The 23,380-nt window shown below is 46.7% G+C and overlaps 2 protein-coding genes across 2 annotated transcripts in view; one reads left to right on the top strand and one right to left on the bottom strand.

The window, feature by feature from the left end:
• CORO1C (coronin 1C) overlaps positions 1 to 23,380 on the bottom strand; it is a 544,511-nt gene that overhangs the window by 443,673 nt on the left and 77,458 nt on the right. The window lies entirely within an intron of this gene.
• Positions 1 to 23,380, top strand: part of ACACB (acetyl-CoA carboxylase beta) — a 120,869-nt gene that overhangs the window by 30,072 nt on the left and 67,417 nt on the right. The window contains exons 3-10 of the mRNA XM_069081877.1: positions 8,384 to 8,516; positions 11,819 to 11,957; positions 14,259 to 14,368; positions 14,588 to 14,669; positions 15,168 to 15,266; positions 16,338 to 16,447; positions 16,548 to 16,658; positions 20,593 to 20,802. Coding sequence (XP_068937978.1) covers positions 8,384 to 8,516; positions 11,819 to 11,957; positions 14,259 to 14,368; positions 14,588 to 14,669; positions 15,168 to 15,266; positions 16,338 to 16,447; positions 16,548 to 16,658; positions 20,593 to 20,802 — 994 coding nt within the window. The remainder of the gene's footprint in view (positions 1 to 8,383; positions 8,517 to 11,818; positions 11,958 to 14,258; positions 14,369 to 14,587; positions 14,670 to 15,167; positions 15,267 to 16,337; positions 16,448 to 16,547; positions 16,659 to 20,592; positions 20,803 to 23,380) is intronic.

Raw genomic sequence — 23,380 nt, 5'->3', positions numbered from 1 at the left:
GCACCACCTGGTTGCCCCTATTATTCCATTTTTACAGATGAAAAACAGAGGGAGAGAGCTTGTCCCAGGATACATCATATAGGCCCAGACACAACCCATCCACTAATTCCCCATCTGTTTGCCCCTCAGACCACTCACTGCTTGTAATCCAAGGCTGGGTGTTGGCTGTGGCCAAGGTGATCTTGGCAGCAGAGAGCAGTGGCCTGCCCCAGGGCCAGAGGTCTGGCCTAGGAGGCAGAACACCTGTGTTTGAATCCCAGTTTTGCCCCTGTCAGGTATGTGACCTTGGGCCTTGCTTTCCTCTTTTATAAAATGAGAGAGGTGGCGATTTAAGAAACAAAGTAAGGATCTCTAGTGTCACTTCTGGCCCTGACATTTTGTTCCTCCCAGTTTCCCTCTGTGACTCTGTAGTGAGATCTGGGAATCTTTATTTATTTTTATTTTATTTTAAAAATTTATTTATTTTTAGTTTTCAACATTTATTCCTTAAGTTTTAAATTTTCTTTACTTCCCTCCCTTCCCCCCTCCCCAAGACGGCTTGCAGTTCAATATAGGCTCTACACAGACATTCTTATTAAGCGTATTTTCACATTAGTCATATTGTATAGAAGAATTAGAATGAATGGGAGGAACCATGGTCTGGGAATTTTTTTTAAATTTATTTTTATTTTTCAACATTTATTTCCACAAGATTTTGAGTTACAAATTTTCTCCCCGTCTTTCCCCTACTCCCCACCCCAAAGTAGCGATCCTACAGGAAACCTCTTTCCCCAATCTGCTCTCTCTTATATCCTCCCCCTTCACCCTCCTAACTTTCCAGCAGGCAAGATGGATTTCTATACCTCAGTGCCTGTATATCTTATTTCCCAGGTGCATGTAAAAAACAAATTTTTTTTAACATTTGTTTTTAATACTTTGATTTCCAGATTCTCTCCCTTCTTCCCTCCTCATCCATCTCCACTGAAAGGACATGTAATTCAATATAGGCTGTACATGTGTAGTTACGCAAAACATTTCCATGGTAGTTATATTGTGAAAGACTAACTATATTTCCCTCCATCCTATCCCACCCCCGACATATTCTTTTTTCTCCTTTGACCCTGTCCCTTTTTAAAAGTGTTTGCTTCTAACTACCCTCCCCCCCATCTTCCCTCCCCTCAACCATCCCCCCTCTCATCCCCTCCCCCCCGCTTTCCTGTAGAGTAAGATGCTCAACTGAGTGTGTATGTTGTTCCTTCCTTAAGCCAAATTCAATGAGAGTAAGGTTGACTCATTTCCTTTCACCTTCCTGATCTTCCCCTCCATTGTAACAGTTTTCTCTTGGGTCTGGGAATTTTCAAAGGCAGCCAGGGGACCTGGGGATGGAATTCTAGACTTGGCATCTTGGAGACCTGAGTGCGAATCTTCTTCTACCAGATACTTACTACATGACCATCTTGGTCATGAGATTTGGGGTAAATTTCTTAGCCTTAGTTTCCTCATCTATAAAACAGGGTCTTGAACTCAGTGGCCTCTTAAAGTACCTTCTACTTCTAAATCTTAGAATTCAAAGTTTTATCTGCTTTTTTTTTCATTATCACTTTTCAATGATCCTTTCTTTTGTTTAATATGTGTATATATATTTGTTTAATATATATTAATCTGACTATATGTAATCAATGTATTGTTGAATATATTGATTTGTATATCCATCTATATATCCATCCATCCATCTCTATCTATTTATCTATCTATCCGTCTATCTATCTGTCCATCCATCCATCCATCCATCTATCTATCTATCTTTCCATCCATCCATCTATCTATCTTTCCATCCATCCATCTATCTATCTTTCCATCCATCCATCTATCTTTCCATCCATCCATCCATCCATCCATCTATCTATCCATCCATCCATCCATAAGACAGAGTCAAATCAACCCATTAGCCATGAGTGACAATGAATTCTTCCTTCTGCTTCTGACTTTCCCACCTCTCTGCTGGTGGGAGAAGAGAGAAGGCCACTTTAGCCTTGGCTCAGGCACATGGGCTGACTTTTGTTCTCCCATGGGGGAGATTCCCGGTTCCCAGTCCATGCCTAGCATGCCCAGTGCCCCCTCCAGGCTCCAGCTTTTCTGTGTCAATGTCACTGCCACAGGGATGGTGGGATAGGGCTGGTTCTATCAGCTGTCTTTCCAGATTTCCTGCAGGGCCTTACTTGGAATACTAGAATATTAGAGGTGGATGGGGCTCCAGACACAAATCCCTCATTTTCACAGAGAAGGGAGCCATGCATACGATGGGTAAGGGCAGCTCCTCTCCTTTGCCCCTTATGTGGCTCTGCACCCTGATTTCTCAGTAGCATAGGAAGCCCTTCCTTGGGGTCAGAGTGTGACCTGTGGCTTACTTCAGTGAAAACTCTTTCCCAAAGTGACCCAGGCTCCACTCCCTTCTCACCAGACCGCAGCACAAACCACCTTCTGAGCTGTAGTCTCCATCCAGACTGAAGCCAGTCTGGGTTAGAGGGTCTTTTAGACCCCTTCTGGCTCTGACACCCACAGTTCTGTGTTTGTAGGAGCTGTCAGGCTCTGACCCCCATGGTTCTGGGTTCTGAGGCCCTTTCTACTCCCGCCATCCTGTGATTCTGATAGTTTCACTATTGCCCCACTTGGCTCTCCTACTCTACTTTAGATTAAAAACAGATAAAAATAACTGCTCGTCTCGGGCTTGAAATAGGAATTGCCCCCCCCCACCCCCACCCCACACACGCCGTAGGGAGGTTAGGCAATGTGTTTTGAAGGACTCAGCTGTTGGAGGCAGTCAGTCATGTGTGAGGCTTGCTGTCAGGACAGGATCATTGGAAGTCTTTGCCAGGACCCTTGGGGCCCTGGGTGCTAAGCTAGACTGGGCAAAGTTTTCACCTGAGGTGGGACCATTTATCGTCCTGACATTCTCTTCTGATGCCATGCCACAGTTTCCACAGACCATACCATCAGAGAGCAAGCTTTGATTTTTCCTATCTAGCTGGAAGTTAGTCAGTCAACCAATAAACATCTGTGCTAAGCACGGTGCTAGAAACACACGTGAAGCCGTCGCTGCACTCAGGAAGCCTGTGTTCTGTCGGAACAGCTTCAGTCAGATGTGGGCCTAGGGACGGGCTCTGAGTCTTCCCAGGCACCACAAAGATGACAGCACTTTTTGGCCCCAGACAGTCTGTTAGGAGGTGGAGGGGAGTTATGGCCTGCAGCATGTGAATGGAAAGGATGCCTCTGCCCAGGATGTTGCAAACCCTTGACCTCTCGACAGCATGCCTACGAATGGTAACCAAGGCCCTTGTTTCTATAGCACTGCCCGGTCTGACAAAGCTTGACAAAGGTGATTGTTCCCATTTCTCAGAGGAAATTGTAGACTCAAAGGAGGTTAAAATTATAGACCCTTTCAGAAGGCAGTAGAACTGGCTCGAACCCAACTCCAGACCCAGTCCAGTGCTCCTACAGCGACCTGCCTCAGCATGATGGAAAACTCACTACTGATCCTGAAAGGGTGCCAGAAAGCAGGGCTCTGATGCTCAAGGAAGATGGGACAGCTGTTGGCAGACAGGGCCCAGCATGCCCTTCACCTGTCACCTGTGAAGAGAGGCCCCAAGGTCACCTGAAAGCAGCCACCATGTTTGTTATGAATTACAAACTCATCTGGACGTTCTGCTCTCCCTCCCTCCCTCCTTCCTTCCTTCCTCTCTCTCTCTTTCTCTTCCTTCCTTCCTTCCTTCCTTCCTTCCTTCCTTCCTTCCTTCCTTCCTTCCTTCCTTTCTTTCTTCCTTTCTCTCTTTCTTTCTCTCTTTCTCTCTTCCTTCCTTCCTCTCTCTTTCTTCCTCCCTCCCTCTCTTTCTTTCTTTCTTTCTTTCTTTCTTCCTCCCTCTCTTTCTTTCTTTTCTTCCTCTATCCCTCTCTTTCTTTCTTTCTCTCTTTCTCTCTTTCTTCCCTTCTCTCTTCCTTATTCCCTCTCTTTCTTCCTTTCTTTCTTCCTTCCTTCCTCCCTCCCTTCCTTCCTTCCCTCCTTCCTTCCCTCCTTTCCTTCCTTCCTTCCTTTCCTCCCTCCCAGTGTCACACAGCTAGTAAGTATCTGAGGCTATCATTGAACTTGGGTCCTCCCAGCTCCAGGACTCCACTGCACCACAGCTGCCCCAAGATTCTTTCTTGAGACCTGACAAGTGCTCAGATTTCAGAGCTCTGTTCTCATCCCCACCAGGTCAGATTCATCATTTCCTGCTTTCTCCCATGGCTTAATCTCTGTATTCTTAGAATGACATTGGTTGCAGAGCCTTCCCAATGGCTCCAGTATTCACTAGAGGTGAAGCGGGTAGGTGACTTCATCTGGATGGGCCTCAGTTTCCCCGTCTTTAAAATAGGCACAATAATCCTTGTGCTCTCTCCCTGTTTTATAGGGTTGCTGTAGAGAATGTGCTTTGTAAACCTAAGGAACCATAGAAAGCTTGTTATGCTAAGGATTTTAAAAGCTCAAAATGTGTTTTTCATGGGACTGGGTTTTGTTGTTGTTGTTTTTTTTTTTTTTGCTTTTTGGAAGGGGGAAGGCAGGGCAGTTTGGGGTTAAGTGACTTGCCCAAGGTCACATGGTTAGTAAGTGTTAATTGTCTGTAGCGGCAAGCACCCCAAGCACGTCCTCAGGGTTTGCTGCCTATACAGGTTCTTGGATCTGCTTTGATGAAGGAAAGCAACTCAAAATGGGTTAACAAGCTTACTTTTTAATCAGTCAGACATATATCATTTACCTTGTTCAGGGGAAAAAGGTCAGCACCCCGAACTTCAAAGTATACAGGCAGAATTATCAAGACAGAAACAGATCAAGTAGACAGATTTCCAAACTGTCCAACCATTACATCCATACCCAGTCAACATCTGGGTTTCAACATCTGGGTTTTTCAAAGCCGGGGGGGCCCTGGACAACGGCTTCCCAGAATACAGATCAAATCACAGAACACTTCTCAATGTGAGCCTCCAAAACAAAGCCTCACATCAGGGCTTATATAGCCTTCTCCTGGCTCAGAGAATGTAACAACTTTATTGACCCACTGGCCAATCAAAAAGTATCTACTGAAAAACAAGCCTCCCACCCCAGGCTTCAGGTGCACTTTAGCCTAGGGGCAGGGAAGATCTTCCAAATTTGCATTCCCATTACATTGTCTGAGGCTGGATTTGAGCTCAGTTCCTCCTGACTCTGGGGCTGGTGTCTATTCACTATGCCACCTAGCCACCCTGGGACTGTTTTCTTTTAAGCTGCCATGGTTATGAGAGACAGCAGGATGTAGTTGGAACAAATGTTGGATTTGGAGTCTGAGGACCCAGGTTCAAATCCTTATTTTGTGACTAAGTAGCTGTAGGACTTCTCCCTTCTGGGCTGGCTCAATGTTCTTTGGGGTCCCTTCTTTTTTTTAATTTTTTTTATTAATTCTTTAATTTATTAATTTGTTTCCTTTTAGTTTACAGGATTCAATTCCACAATTCCTTGAATTTCACATTTTGTCCCCCTCCCTCCCCTTCCCCCATGGCGGCTTATAATCAAGTATAGGATCTGTAAATACTTTCACATTATACAATGGTCAGGTTATAAGGACGGATTGTACCAGCTGGAATGAAAAATGGTAAAGAGGACATAAAATCAAATAAGAGAACGAAAAAGATCAGGTATTTTGCTTCCACCTGGATATAAATTTAGTTCTTTCTAGTTCTTTCTCTGGATGCACGTTTTTCTCTCCATCATGCATCTTTTGGGATTGACTTATATCCCTGCATTGTTGAGAAGAGTCCAGTCTATCAAAGTTGGGCATCACACATACATTGTGTCTGTAATCGTGTACAAATTTCTCCTGGTACTACTCTTCTCACTCAGCATCAGTTCTTTTAAGCCTCTCCAGGTAAATATGAAGACTGCCTGCTCCCTGTTTCTTATAGCACAATAGTATTCCATAACATGCATATACCACAACTTGTTCAGCCATTCCCCAATTGATGGGCAACCCCTTAATTTCCAGTTCTTTGCCACAACAAAAAGAGCTGCTATAAATATTTTTGTACATATGGGTCTTTCTCCCATTTCTATGATCTCTTTGGGATATAACCCTAGGAGTGGTATTGCTGGATCAAAGGGTATGAAAGAATTTATAGCCCTTTGGGCATAATTCCAGATTGCCCTCCAGACAGGCTGGATCAGTTCACAACTCCACCAACAATGCATTAGTGTTCCAGTTTGCCCACATCCTCTCCAGCATTTGTCATTTTCCTGTTTTGTCATCTTAGCCAATCTGACTGGTGAGATGTGGGTACCTCAGAGTTGTTTTGATTTGCATTTTTCTAATCAATAGTGAATTAGAGCATTTCTTCATGTGCTTATAGATAGCTTTAATTTCTTTCTCTGAAAACTGCCTGTTCATATCCTTTGACCATTTATCAATTGGGGAATGACTTGTATTCTTATAAATTTGACTCAATTCTCTGTATATTTTAGAGATGAGTCCTTTGTCAGAGACATAGGTTGTAAAGATTCTTTCCCAATTTCCCACCTCCCTCTTAATCTTGGTTACATTGGCTTTATTTGTACAGAAACTTTTCAATTTCATGTAGTCAAAATTATCCATTTTACATTTTATAATGTTCTCTAATTCCTCTTTCGTCATAAAGTCATTTCCTCTCCACAAGTCTGATGGGTAAAGTATTCCTTGTTTTAGCAGACTGCTTACAGTATCAACCTTTATATCTAGATCATGAACCCGGGGTCCCTTCTAATGATATACTATGATCAGAAGATCCCCCCCCCCGCCAGGTTTAGACTTGCTGTGACTTTTAGTCCATTATTTGGACTTTTTATTATCGGTTTTCAATGGAGATATGATTTACTCGTCATTTAGAGCAATATTGAATCTGCATATTTAGGAGGAAAAATTATTTTAACAACATGGAAAGCTCTAGAAACTTGCTCTTTTGGTCCAGTCCAAGAAAAATCTTGGTAAAAAGCAGCACTTATTTGAAATCAGGACCAACCTCCCAGGCTGAAAATCCACATCCTGGAAGACATCCCAAAAAACATGTAGGTCTCAGTGGAGGACGTGGAAGGATGGAGGGCACCTTGGAAGGAAAACAGGAGCTGGCTGCCTGGGCAAGTCAGTCTCCTCCTCTCTCCCATGAGACCCCTATACTGGTTGACTCTGATGCTCGTTCAGTGCCATTCTTGGACAGGACAGAAAAATGAGTTACCCAAAGATGAACACAGTAAGCTCATGGTACAGCCAGGAACTCCTGTGAGCTTCAGACCCTGGGCTCCTGACTCTCAGCTTCCTACCATTCTGTTGGACTGTGTGATTGGAAAAGGCTGGTTTTCTATTCCTCTTGTTTTAAGGGAGAGTTAGGAGACGTCTGCTTCCTTGGGGCTTTGGGATCCTACCTGGGACAACATGAATCCACTTTTCATTTAACTAAACCAAACTTTAACTGGACACCCTTCCCTCCCATGGTGAAGGCCCCATCTTCCTAAGGTGCTGGAGGACATGGCGCTCTTCTCCATGAACTCAGCCCCACACCAGTAGGGGCTGGGACTCCCTGTAGCTTGAGTATATGAGCCCTAAATCCCAACATTGCATCAATACCCTTGTGGGGGAGAGAGAAAAGAGAGAAAGAAAGAAAGAAAAGAGGAGGGAGAGGGAGGAGAGAGGAGAGACAGAGACAGAGAGAGAAAAAGAGAAAAGAGGAGAGGACAGGAGAGGAGAGGAGAGAGAGATGAGAGAGCTTGTTATTTGTACTTTTAGTCTAGAAAAGAGAGACAGGGAGAGAGATAATGAAGAGAGACAGAGAAAGGGAGAAGAGAGAGAGGGAAGGAGTGAGAGAGAACATGCTCACCTGTCTTTTTAGTTTAGGAGAGAGAGGGACAGAGACAGAGAGAGGAGAGAGGGAGAAGGGGGAGAGAGGGAAAGGAGAAAGGAGACAGAAAGAGCCAGACTCCCCTGGCAGTGTGCCTCTTAAGCTGTTTGGGCAGTGCCCCACAGCCTTTCAGCCTTGGGTGTGGAAGGGCCATCGCTGGGACAGTGGGAAGACCTTTAGGTTGGGAGCTGGTGGAGCTGGGTTCTCAGTCTTCCTCTGCTGTTCACTCACCGCAGGACTTTGGACAAGTGGCTTTCCCTCCCAGGCCTCTTTTCTCGCCTTGTAGAATGAGAGGCTTGGCCCAGATGGCCAAGGTTCCTTCCAGCTCCCACAGCTCTGATGGCCCTGGGTGGCTTCCTCAGGGCAGCCTCTCTGAGTCATTCAATGCTTGAGCCCCCAGGCATTGCCCCATGTGTTTTGGGGAGCCGAGGCCTCCAGATTTCCGCTGACTCCTTTATTCATCTTTCATCTCCAGGCCTAGCATGTCAGGACTGCACTTGGTGAAAAGGGGACGAGAACAGAAGAAATTGGACCTTCATCGGGACTTCACAGTCGCCTCTCCGGCTGAGTTTGTAACTCGCTTTGGGGGAAATCACGTTATTGAAAAGGTACAGATATCCCATTTCCTCCCAGCCTCAGTGTAGTATTGAGACGCCCCCCCCTCCCCAGTGCTGATGGCTGCTTCTGCCATCCCCTTGCTGTGATGAGTTTGACCCAGGGCCTCTCCCTGCCCTTCATCTCTCCTCCTCCTCTGCATCTCCTTCTTTCCCCTTCCTCCCACTCCCCCAGCTGGAAAAGTACCCTGACTCGAGGGTTTCTGAGCCTAGCTTTGTCCCTCGCCAGCCATATACCCTGGCTTTTCCTCTCACCTGTCCTTTCTGGTGCCCTGCATCACCATGCTGCCCCCATCTCTCTCTTCCCTTGTGTCTTTTAGGACATCCCTCCTTTGCATTATGGCTATTTATGGGGATGGTGTATCCCTCCATTAGAGTATAAGCTGCTTGAAGGCTTTGTTTTCTTTTGCTTTCTGAGCCAGTGTGACCTATTGTGGAATTAATTGGAAGAGATGTTCAAATTCACCCCTGGAAGGGGGTTCCTTATTCAGCTATTTGACAGATTCTTGGTGCCCACTGTGGGCAGGACCCCAGGCCAGGCACGGTGCAGAATAGTGAGACCCTCCCCGCTCCTAAGATGCTTCAGATTTCAGATGGGGGGAGGGGTTAGGCTTTAAAGGAGCATGCACCAAAAAACCACTTAGAGAGGAGACTTAGAGGTAGGAGACCCGGGTTCGAAAACTGGCTCTGGGTGAATCAGCTCACCTTTCAGGGCCTCAGTATCCTTCTCTGTGAGATAGGTCTAAACCTACCTACTTAGGCCCCCTTGGTCCTTGTCCTCATCTGGTCCTTATCCAGGACAGTCAGGGAGTTGGTTTGTTCCATGGGAGATTTTGTTGAGCTATAAAAAAAACCTTCCCTTGTGTCTTCCCTTGTGTCTCCCCAAACTCTTTGTGGATCGCCACTGACCTTGTCGAGTCTTGCAAGGCAGGCAGGCTGACCTTCCCTTGTTCCTGGAAATGTCTACAGCAGAACTTCCCTGCCAGGTTGGAGAGCTGTGTGAGAAGCCAGGTCATGGGATGGGATGTTTCCAGCCAGCCTTTATCTCTTGACAGGAAGTACAGTTTGATTACAGGAGCCAGGCTGTGGCAGAATGAGCCAAGCACACGCGGTTTGTGATCAGAGGCCTTCCATTCATATTTCTGTTCTGATGCTCATCCCCTGTGTGACAGCAAGTGAACTATTTCACTTCTCCCAGACCGGTGATCATATAGCTTCTTCCTAGGAAAGCCCACTAGCTGCTGAGATCCACTTATGGTCAGGGGAATTTCTCCTGACCAGGAAGGTTAGAAAGAAGTCTGTCTCAAAACTATCTGGAGGTCTTAGTGGCCCACAAGCTCAACATAGCTACCAGACTACCTCTGTCCTTTTTCCCATTCTTAATGCTCCTGCTCCTCTGACCTGGGGCTAGACTGATCAAGTCTTACTCGCCTTGGAGGTACTTGTAGCCAGCTCTCCTGACCGTCCTTAGTCTTCTCTTCAGGCCAAACATCTGTAGTTCTTTGTATGGCATGGATTCAAGGACCTTGATCATTCTGGCTATATTCCAGCTTATCAGAGAACTGAGTGCATTTTCCAGAAGAGCTTAAGGGGTGGGGAGCAGAGTCCGAAGGGATGCTCACTTCCTTATTCCTGGAAGCTATGTCTTTCAGAGGGCAGTCCAAGATCAGGGTAGTTTCTCTGGCAGCCATGTCACCCTGCTGACTCAATTCTAGCTTGCAGTCCACTAAGACCCCCAGATCATTTTCATATAAACCTAACCATGCCTCTCCAATCCTCTGTTAATGAAATGTGTTTTTTTTTTCTGAACCCAAGTGTAAGACTTTACATTTATCTCTGTTGAACATCATGTTATTATTTTTAGCCACGTGCTTTCGGGATATCCACTGTGCCCTTTTGTGTATTAGCTATCCCTCCTAATTTGGAATCGCTGGAAATTTGATGAGCGTGTTGTCTCTGCCTTTGACCAAGTCATTAATGAAACGTTAAGTGGCATGCTGCCCATCCCAGATCCCTGAGACGTGTCATTGGAGACCTTGCCAAATCATGAAATGAGGGAGTTTGAGTAAATGAAACCTCTGGCTATTCCAGTTCCAAATCCATAATCTTGTTAGATTCAGAACAGGACATGCACATCCAAGACACAGAGGGCTTGGACAGTGGGGTCTGTGTCCATGGAGTGTCAGAGTGCTGGGTCCCACTCTGGATGATAGGTTCATACCCCACCCCACCCCCCAGGACTTACGGTTCCATCCCTAAGAATACCTTAATGGACTCCATTTAGAGGACTAATCCCTTTAGTGGTACAGATAGAGAAACTGAGGCCCACAGAAGGAATGGGATATGCCCTTAGCAGTGGGCCAGGACTAGAACCTATTTTCTGACTTCCAAGCACATGGCTTCCATCCTCTATTGCCATGTGATTCACATAACCAGCCAGTATATAGACATGATCTCAGGTCTCCCAGGCTCTTTGGCTGTCCCTCTATCCCTCTGTCTGTCTATCACCCTTTCTCCTCTGTCCGAAGGCTCTTTGAAGGTTTGGATGTTACACATGAAAGGGATCAGCTCTTATAGAACATGGGTCATTGGGAATAGCCATTATTGTCCCTTGATTTAGGGGTGATGGGGTTCTTGTAAGCTGGCAGGTCTGGTGACAGCTGCAGGTGTCCTAGCTGAAGACTAGCCTCTCCAACTTCAGAGGGATCCATCACCCAGTTGACCTCAGGAGGATGAATTTTTCAATCATAATAAAACCTCTCAGGAAGCCTCTGTGCAGAGAAGGGGTCGCAATCTGTGTTGGTGAAGGGGGTGCTGACATTGACCATTATGGATCCTTGAAGTGTTCATTTCAATAGAATATACATTTCATTCTAATCTGGTGATAACAGTTGCTTCCATTTACATAGGGTTTTATAGTTTACATTCTCTAGGGTTTACCACAGCTCTTTTGGGGTAGAAAGAGCAGGCTTTTAATTTTCATTTTACAGCTAAACTGTGGCCGTGGCCAGGACAGGAGTCAAAGTGTGGACTTTGGAGTCATGGGATCTGGGTTTGAATCCTGCCATTAAATTACTACGTGCTTGAACAAGTGACCTTGCTTTTCTTCAGACTCAGTTTCCTAATCTGTAAAATAGGACGGCCATCTAGATGAATGGCCTGGGATCCCTTCTTCCTGTAGCATTACCAGCCTGGGATTTACACACACTGTGGAGATGCCTGGTGGCCGGGGTTTGGCTGGACCAATTCCTCGGATGCTTCAGACACCGATGCTTTGTCCGGCTTTCTCCCTTCAGGTTCTCATTGCCAATAATGGCATCGCTGCTGTCAAGTGTATGCGATCGATTCGAAGGTGGGCCTATGAGATGTTTCGGAATGAGAGGGCCATCCGCTTTGTGGTCATGGTCACGCCGGAGGACCTCAAAGCCAATGCAGGTATTTTGTGTTCATGGAAGGAGAGGCAGTTGAGACCTGTGTGCAAGTCTGCTTCTGCTGGGGACTCCTGGTGTAGAAACTTCCACCGCCAATGTACACTGGCCCTGGCCTGGTACCCGTATCTCGAGTCATGCAGCCAGCCGGTGTGTGGACCTGAACTCAGATCTCCCGAATTCCACGTCTGCCCCCTATCCATACCACCCCTCCTCTGGTATTCGTCTTTCGGCTTCATTAGAATCCGCAGTAATCACACTGATTAACATTTACATTTAGTAGAATTTTTGTGCGCCTTACACCCTCCTTTGAGGAAGGGGCTGAATATGTTACTGTTCACATTTTTTACGGAGGAGGAAACAGACTCAGAGTGGCAGTGATTTCCTTGTGCTTTTATAGTGTCAGAAGTGGGATTTTCATCACTGTTCCAGGTTCCATGCTCAGCCCTGTACCTCTCATTAAAAATAAAAGGTTCAGGGGCGGCCAGGAAGCACAGCGAGTAAGAGCACCGGCCCCAGTGTCGGGATGACCTGGGGATCGAATCCCAGGCTCAGACACTCAGCACCCTACCCAGAAACACCTGGCCGTGTAAACTTGAGCAAGTTACTTAACCCCAATTGCTTAGGGGCGGCCAGGTGGCTCAGTGAGTGAGAGCACCGGCTCCAGTGTTGGGATGACCTGGGGATCAAATCAATAACTGGCCGTGTAACCTTGAGCAAGTTACTTAACCCCGATTGCTTAAAAAAAAATAAAAGGTTCAGGGACTCTAGGTGGCACAATGGATAGAGCAGTGACCCTGGAGCCAGGAAGACCTGAATTCAAATCTTGTCTCAGATACTTAGCTGTGTGACCCTGGGCAAGTCACTTAACCACAATTGCCTCCCTGCCAAAATAATAAAAGGTTCACTTTATATGGCACTTTAAGTTTCAAAGAGTGTTTTCTAGACATCTTATCTGATAAAGCTGGTTGGTTTTGGATGGCTTCTCTGTTTGGGTTCTATCCGCCATCTTGGGACCTGGCTGTCCCCCCTGCCTATATCTCTTTACCTCCTGGCTTCCGCCAAGTCTCGGCTAGAATCCCACCATCCTCAAGAAGCCTTTCCCAGTCCTCCTTAACCTTTGTGCCCTCCCTCTGTTGATCATCTCCATTTTTCCTGTCTCTATATTATTTGTATATGGTTATTTATGTGTTGTCTCCCTATTAGATTGTGAGTGCCTTGAGAGCAGGGGCTGGCTTTGCTCTCTCCTTGTAACAGCATGGCCTGTTACAATGCCTGGTACACATTAGGTGCTTCATAAATGCTTGCCAACTTGATATGTCTCATCACAGACCTGGAAGAATGGAATCCTGGCCGGGCCTGAATTGTACCAGAAGCCCTCAGGTCCCGTGGTCTCTGATCAGGAACAGTTCTTTTTTGAGCTCTCAGGGGTTCCCTAGTCTGGCTCTTCCCTAGAACAGGAATCCCGTCTACATTCTCCCTAAGAAATGCTTGAGCCAAAGACATGGGGAAGCTATAGCCTCCTCAAGACCCCCCATTCCCATATAACTGTGGCAGGTAGTTAATGCCTCAGCTTAAGCTAAAATCTGTGTCTTTGGGGTGGCTAGGTGGCACAGTGAATAGAGCACTGGCCCTGGAATCAGGAGAACCTGAGCTTAAATCTGGTCTCAGACATTTAATACTTACTAGCCTTGTGACCTTGGGCAAGTCACTTAACCCCAATTGCCCTGCCTTTTCCTCTCCAAAAAGCAAAAAAAAATCTGCCTCTTTGTAACTTAAACCCATTAATCTAAACCCATATCTGGAAGGAACCTTTGGCATCATCTAGGATGATCCTGTTGTTTTGCAGAAGAGGAAAATGAGGGATCTATGACCTGGCCAAGGCCACACAAGGAAGAGGGGACAGAGCTGCCTTCCTTCTGCCACACACTGATCCATCACTCCTAGTTCTTTCTGCTGGAAACCCACAGAGTGAAATTGGCCCCTGTTGCACACCTTCCCATCCCTAGAGAAAGTTCTCTTGTCTCCTTGCCAGCTGACCTTCTCCAGGCCCTTCACCCAGTCTTTCTGTGCCAGGGTTTCCCCACTCTGCATCCTCTAGTCAGTTGGCATCTCTAGTAAAATGGGGCCCCTAAAGTAGGCCCCTGAGTGTGTGCTCCAGACGGTCTGTCCCTGGGCAGGGAACTTGATTTCTTCTTGTGGGAAGACTTCCCTCCATGTGCTCAAGCCCCCTTGTCCACTTACAATCCTTCTCTGCCTCCTGCTGCCCAGTAACTGGGTGTTTCCACTCTTCACTCTTGAATGACAGAATATATCAAGATGGCGGACCACTACGTCCCTGTTCCTGGAGGACCCAACAATAACAATTATGCCAACGTAGAGCTGATAGTGGACATCTCCAAGCGTCTTCCAGTGCAGGTGATGGAAGGGGGCAGGTGCCGGGGGTGGGGGCCTGGAAAGCCTCAGCATCCCTGGAGTGGCCATTATGTTTACTGCGATGGTCTTTCCCAGGGCTGACAAGTCAGCTTTGGCCACTCTTGGAAACCCAAGGCACTCTTGGTACTGGGCAAAGAGGTCAAGCCCTCTTTTGATGAAAGGCAGGGTGTGCAAATGAAATATTTTTTTTTCTGTTTTTAGGCCGTGTGGGCTGGGTGGGGCCATGCCTCAGAAAACCCCAAGCTGCCAGAACTGCTCCATAAACACGGCATTGCTTTCTTAGGTGAGGCTGGGAACTGGGTTTCAAGCAGAGATTCCCCATTTCAGAGGAGGCTGGCAGCCCCAGCAGCAGTAGTGGCATTAAATTGGGGCTTATGGTGATGGTGCCAAGGGCACTCTGGGGTTTGCAAAGTTCCTGCATCTGAGGGTGGGGACCCAAGGGTGCTCTAGGGTTTGCAAAGCTCTTGCATTGGAGGGTGGGGACCCAAGGGTGCTTTAGGGTTTGCAAAGTTCCAGCATTCCAGGGTGGGGACCCAAGGGCACTCTAGGGTTTGCAAAGCTCCAGCGTCCCAGGGTGGGGACTCAAGGGTGCTCTAGGGTTTGCAAGCTCCAGCATCCCAGGGTGGGGACCCAAGGGCACTCTAGGATTTGCAAAGCTCCAGCGTTCCAGGGTGGGGACCCAGGGGCGCTCTAGGGTTTGCAAAGCTCTTGCATCGGAGGGTGGGGACCCAAGGGCGCTCTCCAGTGTTCCATCAATGTGTGTTCTCTCCCTCCTCTTAAGGCCCTCCCAGTGATGCCATGTGGGCACTGGGAGATAAGGTTGCTTCAACCATAGTGGCACAGACCCTGCAGATCCCGACGCTGCCATGGAGTGGAAGCGGTAAGATTCTCTGCCATTGTGCTTCTTGGAGCAGAAGGAACCTCCCAGAATGGGGCTGGGGGCAGATTGCATTGGACAGTGACTCCATTGTGGCTGGTGGTCCCAGGGAGGGTTTCTTCCTCCCATGCGGTCATCCTCCCCGGGGGAAAGCTCCCCCATCCCTGCCCCATGCGAGTTGTGCCTTCCTGGGTGGCAGCTTTGGTCACAACCATTAGCATTCTTGCTGCTGCACCAGAAAAACTGGAAGCAGGGGCTGGTGGGAACCTGCCCCAGTCTTTGGGCTACAGCAGGAGATGGAGCCAGGATTTGTGGGTTTGTTCACCAAATCCATCCCCGATGCAGGTCATTGACACATCAGTTCACTTCCTCGTCTGTAAAATGGGTATAATCATGTTTGCATCCCCGACATTGCTTGTGAGGAGAATGCTTTACAAATCTTATTACACCCTAGAGGCATGAGGGGCAGGGCTGTTCTGCTGGGTTGTAGAGGGGCTGTGGCTTATACCAGTAGAGGGAGGAGGCCCCCAGCAATGAAGTCAGTTGAAGGAGAGTGGATGGTGTGAAGCTGAGTTTCTCACCTCTGGTCTTTCTCTCATCCACTTAACATGTCATAGCCTGGTTTTCTAAATTCATGGGATGCCACACTTTTAGAAAGCAGTGTCTTGTGAATTGAATGAGTCTTCTCAGAAATAAACAAGCGAGGGTTAAGTCATAGGCTCCCATTAGTTATAGTTTTCTTTTTCTTTTTTTTGCTTTTTGGAGGGCAATTGGGGTTAAGTGACTTTACCAAGGTCACACAGCTAGTTTTTGTGTTAAGTGTCTGAGGCCGGATTTGAACTCAGGTCCTCCTGACTCCAGGGCCGGTGCTCTATTCACTGCACCACCTGGCCGCCCCTAGTTATAGTTTTCTTGCCTAGGAGACTGATTATCAGGACAGTGATGGGTAAGTGGCTGATGGCCTGCATGGATGTGTCAGGATTTGGCCTGGCCCTGCCGGCGGGCTGCTGGCCCTGGGAGCAGAAGCCCCTTATTCCCAGGTCCCAGGGATTCCCACTCTGCCGTGGTCTCTAGGTCTCGTTGTGGAATGGCAGGAGGAGGGTCTCCAGCAGATGAAGAGAATCAGCGTCCCTCCAGAAACATATGCCGAGGGCTGCGTGAAGGACGTGGAGGAAGGTCTGCAGGTAAGCCCAGACACCCGGCACCATGGTTCAGTTCAGGGGCCTCAGGAGTGCTGGGAGCTACCTGATTTTTCAAGGGGATCCTTTTGTCTTTCGTGTTCAGGCGGCAGAAAAAATTGGCTTCCCAGTGATGATCAAAGCTTCAGAAGGTGGTGGAGGCAAAGGGATCCGGAAAGCAGAGAGTGCTGAGGATTTCCCGAACCTCTTCAGACAGGTAAGACCCTGCCCCTTTCCAAGACCTGTCCAAGACCTTTGATACAGCACCAGCAATAGTGCCAATGGCCCTGCTACTTACAATGTCTATAACCCTGTCCAAGAGGCTCTGTGTGTATGTGTGTAGGCATGTGTGTGTGCACGTGTATGTATTTGTGTGCGTGCATGTGTGTGTGTGTTTGTGTGTTCAAAGATAGGAGGAACACAGATTTTGAGTTGGGAGGGACTTCAGAGGCTGTGTCTTCTCATCCTTTCATTTTACAGAAGGGGAAATTGAGGCTGAGGGAAGGGAGGTGACTATCCAAGGTCATGTAGCTAGTAACTAAAAGAGCCAGGTTTTGAACCCAGATCCCCTGGCTCTAAAACACAAAACCCACTCCACTATTCTTGACTCCTTCTGTTGCTGGACTGAGATTAAGAAAACTATTTATGCAATGTGTTTTTGTTTACTTTATAGGAGATATTAAAAATGGTGTCGATCAGGGGAATATTTTAGCTCACAGTTATGTCGTTATACTATAAATGAGTAATTGAGGAAACAAACCGTGGTGGTGGAAAGAACACTGGCTAGGGACTCGGGAGTCTAGGGTTCTCTCTGCCTCTGTCATTGACCTTGGGCAGGACCTTGGACACATCATCCCTTCTGGGGAGGCTCTGTCATCCTGTGATCATCCTTGGAGCTCTGATATCAGAGACAGTGAGCAGATGGGTCAAGTCCTGCCTGCAGCATCTCCAAGGACTGGGATTCAGAGAGAGCTCACATTCTGATGGGGGGGTGGTGTGTGAGACAGTGACAACCACTAGAATGCCATCCAGATACACACATACACACAGACATGCACACATAGTTCATACATGTATGTTTTATGTATTTTTACATATTGTATACATCCACATACATGTACACATTTGTGTAAGCAGCACACATGTACGTGTATATGCATAGATACTATGCATGCATGTGTATATAGGGATAGTACACACGTGTATCTGTGTGCTACATGTAGGTGCACAGGCATTTTATATACATATTGTGTGTATAGTGCGGTGTACAGTATGTATGCCTATGCATGTACACATGTATGTTTATATGTGTGTATTATATATACAATGTATATGATACATAAGTATGTGTGTGTACAGTGCACATGTATGTATGTTGTGTGCATTATGTGTGTGTCACAAATGTGTTCTTCTTCAGGGTCAGAGGGCATCACAACCCTTGTGACCCACTGCCTAATTAAAGAGTAACAAAAGGTTCCTGAAAAAACAAACCTCCCCTAAGCAAGCTTCTCTTGTTGGGTTCCAAGTGAGGCCTATTAATGTGCAGGGAAGATCTTCAGCTTCCATTAACATTACATTTAAGCACATAAAACAATATCTTAGGGTGAGGGCTTTGGCACAAGCACCACATCATTTCCCCCTTGAATAAATGGGGCTCAAAATCTTGGGGTAAGGGGCAAATGTTTCTTCCTCCATAGCTACTTCCTGCTGAAATTGGACATAGAACTGTCCCTTCCCCAAGAGGTCCCATTTGAGAGGTCAGTTCTTTAGTTGTGGTCTGGAGCTTGGTTGATGCCAGGTCCACGGGGTCCCATTTTAAAGGTCAGTTGTTTAACTGGCATCCAGAGCTTAGTCGATGCCGAGTCCAGGGGTGACACATCACAGTTGTGGACAGCACGACATCTGGCTTAGCTTATTAGGCATCTGCAGGTGGAGGGTACTAAGCATGCAGGAAACAAATCTAGCAAACAAGTTTAATGGACAAAAAGCCGAAAAGAAACAGATCATAGGGTCAGCTGTGCTTCTGCAGTCCATGAACCCATTTTGCTAGTACCAGATCATCAGCTGGTATCAGAGTAGGGACAATATGTTGAGTAGCAGTCTTTGCTAGTGGGTCAGCCTGTTCATTGTGCTCACATTCTGGCATGGTGAGGGCCACGTGAGCATCTACATGAAAAACTTACAAATTAGCAACCAAAGACATGTCCCATATATCTTCCCATAATTCTTTGCCTCAGACTTGTTTACCATGAATTTCCCAATTTTGATTTTTCCACATGGGCATCCATGCAGCTAACCCATTAGCTACTACCCATGAATCAGTGAATATATGACTCTCAATAGAGCAGTAAACAATTCTTTTCACATCAGTCTATTCTGACTTTGAATCTGCTGGCTATTTATTCTTCCCTCTCGAGGAAATTTATCTTTTCCTCATTCTCCCAAATCACTTACTTAGCTATGAAATCTTATCCAGCACCTCCAAAAGAGGGTTTCCTATTTCACCAATTAGCAGAGTCAGAATTAGGTGCTTATAAGCAGGAGGAGCCGTTTTCACTATGATATTTCTATGAGAAACTGCTATCACGAAATGCATTTGCATCTCTGACCATGATAGCCATCTTCATCACCTCCTTCTTTAACTTTCTCATACAGTTCCTAAGCAAATACCAGGGTCTCTCTCCACTAAGCCACATAGAATCAGTGGGATATATTTTATCACATCCCTCGGCAGCTAAAGCTAACAGACTGATACATATTGTTACCTCCTTGAATATGGCAATCCCTAAAAACTTGCTGGACAAAAGGATTATTACTAATAAGCATTCCTTGCTATCTACCCATATACCTCCATCCAAGACACTAGGGATTCTCCCATCCTTTGAGTGAATCTGCTTAATATATCAGGAACCTCTTGATGAATGAAGTCCTCAATCATCTCCCTGAACTTTGTCTGGACTCCCTGATTCGCCTGCTTTCTTCTCAGTATGGGGTGAACTTCTGCCCTTGTAAAAAGCCTCCTCATTTAACATTGTATCATTTTCCACCTACACATTCTCCTGGCAGCTGTCATCATGGCAACCAAGTTTAGCCTCTGCCAAAGCTATATGACCCTTCCTCCTGTTAAGTTTTTTTCTTCTTTTTCAGAGCCAAATTCACATTTTTTTTCTTCTACCACTTGAGACCGCTCAGCTTGCTTTTCTAAAGGAGAGCCCGAATGCTGTAACACAGAAAATTTCTTATGCAAATCAGCTAATTTCCCCTCCATTTGAATTTTCTCTTGTAGCAGCTTCTCTCTGTTTTTACATATAATATATTAACCTGTTAGTAAAACCCAGCCTCTTCTACACATCTGCCTCCAGTTCTCTCCCTGGTTTTATTGGTATTCCTTGCAAATGTGTTTCTAAATCTCTAGGTTCTCCTTTCTGTAGCCTCAGTTACCAGCTTTCACAGATCCCTGAACTTTTAGCCCATTCCCTTGCTAGGGAGGCATAAGGAAAATCTTCCCATCCTGGGATATCCATTTCTTCTTCTAAAGCCCTTCTGCTTCCAAATAGAGTTCCAATATTTCACAATCCTGTTCTTGTCACCAAATGTAGCACCAACACAATATTCATAGTACCGATGGGGATTGTAAATATGCCGACATAGTTCTCAATAGCAAAATATAACAGACTCCATATAGAAAATAGAAGTAAAACATTTATCCAGACACCAGAAAACCAAATTCCCAAACCAGAAAGCCAAATCCATCTTAGTAGCAAAGAAGTTAGTATACCATAACACTGCAGAGAGCCACACCATCCTTTAGCCTTCCCACAAACCAACACCTACAAGCCTAGCTGTCTCCCTGGGTGCATCCTCTCTCTCCCACTGTCTAGCTGCTCTAACTCCCAGCTTCCTGTGGGCACTGCTTCAACAAGCTTCTCCCACCACAGGCTCCATGTGATTACATTCGGCCTATTAGGGGGCAGGGAAGATCTTCAAATTCCCATACCATTATAAAAGGCAAGAAATTTGAGTGTATAAAGTATATTACTTTACCCTCCTGGCATCTTTCTTTCAGAAATAGGAGGATTGAGGGCTACTGTCCATTCTTGGTGAGGAAGGCATGCCTTCACTCAGACTAAGCAGCCTTGCTTTCTTTTCAGGTGCAGAGTGAGATCCCAGGCTCCCCAGTTTTTGTGATGAAGCTGGCTCAGCATGCGCGGCACCTGGAAGTCCAGATCCTTGCCGATCAGTACGGGAACGCGGTGTCGCTGTTCGGGAGAGACTGCTCCATACAACGGAGGCATCAGAAGATTATTGAGGAGGCGCCTGCCACGATCGCCATGCCCATGGTTTTTGAGCACATGGAGCAGGTGGGCTTCCTGGTGCCCGAGTGTGGGGTGGGGGCAGTCTGGTCAGCCTTGCTGAGGACCCAAGCGGCACTCTGGCCATTCTGCTCACTGGGACATGCTCATTTATTTTAGAAAAAGAGCCCCAGGCTTGGGAGTAGGGGCACTGAACTTCTGGGCCTGGGTCTGCCACTGTGACATCACTTAAAATCACTGTGTGTGTCCTGGCTTCCCCAGCTGTAAAATGAGGTCAGGCACCTTCCAGCTTGAATGTTTTCTGTTCTGTACCTCCAAGGGTTAGAGGCAACAAGCAGGAGAAAGAGCAGGGCTCTTCATCTGAGGCCCATGCTCTATGGATAGATTTCAGGGGTATCTGTGAATCCGGTTAGGAAAACAATACGCATCTTTATTTTCACGAACCTCTAACTAGAACTTAGTTTCTTTCAATTATTTAAGAACATTATTCTGAGAAGAATGGGGTCCACAGTCTTCCAAATGGGGGTCTCCAGGCACCCCTAGTACTACCCTTACTAGGTAGAGTGCTAGATTTGGACTCAGGAAAGTCTTGGTTTGAATCCTACACCCAGTGCTGATAAAGACCATTCTGAGCACTTAGAAATCCCATAAAATGTTGGCATCTCTCTGAAGGGCTAGATGGTTATTATGAAGGGTCCCAGAGGGATCCCACCAAGGGGCTTCGGCCACTTTGATGTGGAGCTGTAGCAGCAAGCACCCCAGCATCCCCAGGGCAGCTGTCAACACAGGTTCTTAGATCTGCTTTGTTAAAGGAAAGCAGCTCAACATGGGTTAACAAGCTTACTTTAATCAGTCAAATACATATTGTTTACCTAGTTCAGGGGGAAAAGGTCAGCACTCCGAACTTCAGAATATACAAACAGAATTATCAAGACAGAGAAACAGATCAAATAGACAGGTTTCCAAACCGTCCAACCATTACATCCATAACAAATCAACACCTGGGTTTTTCAAGGGGGGGGGGCGGCGGCTCTCAACAATGGCTTCCCAGAGTCTCATCTCATCAAATCACAGAACACTTCTCAAAGTGAGCCCCAAAACAAAGCCTCAAATCAGGGTTTATATAGCCTTCTCCTGGCTCAGAGAATGTAGCAACCTTCTGGACCCTCTGGCCAATCAAAAAGTATTTACTGAAAACCAAGCCTCTCACCCCAGGCTCCAGGTGCACTTTAGCCTAGGGGCAGGGAAAATCTTAAAAATTTACATTCCCATTACAGGAGCTCAGTCTCCTTAGAAAGAAGGGGAGAAAAAGGTCATGGTGTACAAGAAGTGGGGGAGAACTGCCTATGGTTATGTGCAGAATAGACGCCCAGCCTCCCTGGGGTTTGGCACCAGATGAGGACATTATTCAGGAGGAAATCTCTCATGATGAATTCGGAAGCTTCTCAGGTGAAAAATAGATCCCAAGTGTGCCTGTGAGATCAGGTCTTATTTTGGCTGTTTCTCAAGCCCTGGAAGAGGAGTTAATTCTTGAAGGAAATGACATTTTGAGCTTGTATCAAACTCAGCTGCCCTGATTCTTCTCACCCACAGTAGTAAAAAATAAGATCAGAAAATTTGGGGATAGCTCCTTTGTTTTGGAGAAAGGTGCCATGCCAGAGACTGATGAATATGTTGGAGAAGATACTGAAGGCCCTTGATGTCCTCAGGAGTCCACATGTACTCAGAAAGCTCATAGGATCATAGATTCAGAGTTGGAAGGGGCCTTTGAACCCAGATAGACCAACCTTCCTCTTTTTACAGATGAGGAAACTGAGGCAGAGAGGGGGAGGGGCTTGCCTGGGGCCCTGCAGCTGCATCAGATGTGGTATTTGGACCTGTGACCTCAGACTCTAATTCCACTCCCATTGCTGTGCTCAGCTGTGGTCAGAGCATCTCTGAAATATTGGACTCCATTCTGGGCCCCCCATGTTAGGAAGGACATTGAGTTGCAGAGGGTCCAGAAGGGAACAACCATGATGACACAGGTGTATGGCAGAAGGTATAAAACTAGCCAGTAGATAGAGTCCACAACAGTGGAGCAATCACCTCCAAAGACTGTCATCTCCCTGTGCTGGGATCTGCAAACAAAGGCTGTGTGGAAAAGGCAACAGAAGTGGGCTCTTGTGGGCAGGAGCTGTGTTCTTTGGTCTCCCATGGCAGCCTGGGACCGGTGGGCAAAGGTGACACAGAGGCAGATGGGAGCTCAGCACAAGGAGGCTGCTGATGATGAGAGTGTCCAAAAGGGCACTGGGGTCCGTTCAGGACAGATGGAATTCCCATCTTTAGAGGGGCTGGGGCAGGGGGGGAGTCAGACTCTTGTTAGGCATGTTGTATAATATATATCCATCAGGCAGAGAAAGGACCAGTTTAGAGGAGGGAAGGAGGGAAGGAGGAAAGGAAGGAAGGGAGGAATGAAGGAAGGAAGGGAAGAAGGAAGGAAGTGAGGGAGGGATAGAGGAAGGAAGGGAAGGAAGGGAGGGAGGGAGGAAGGAAGGAGGGAAAGAAGGAAGGAAAGAAGGAAGGAAGGAAGGAGGGAAGGAAGGAGGGAAGGAAGGAAGGGAAGAAGGAACAAAGAAAGGAAGGA

Source organism: Petaurus breviceps, unplaced genomic scaffold, assembly GCF_028583685.1.
Source record: "Petaurus breviceps papuanus isolate PSGF00001 unplaced genomic scaffold, PetGlider_PUasm1.0 99, whole genome shotgun sequence".
NCBI classification, from domain to species: Eukaryota; Metazoa; Chordata; class Mammalia; order Diprotodontia; family Petauridae; genus Petaurus; species Petaurus breviceps.
This window is presented reverse-complemented; position numbering and strand designations above follow the sequence as displayed.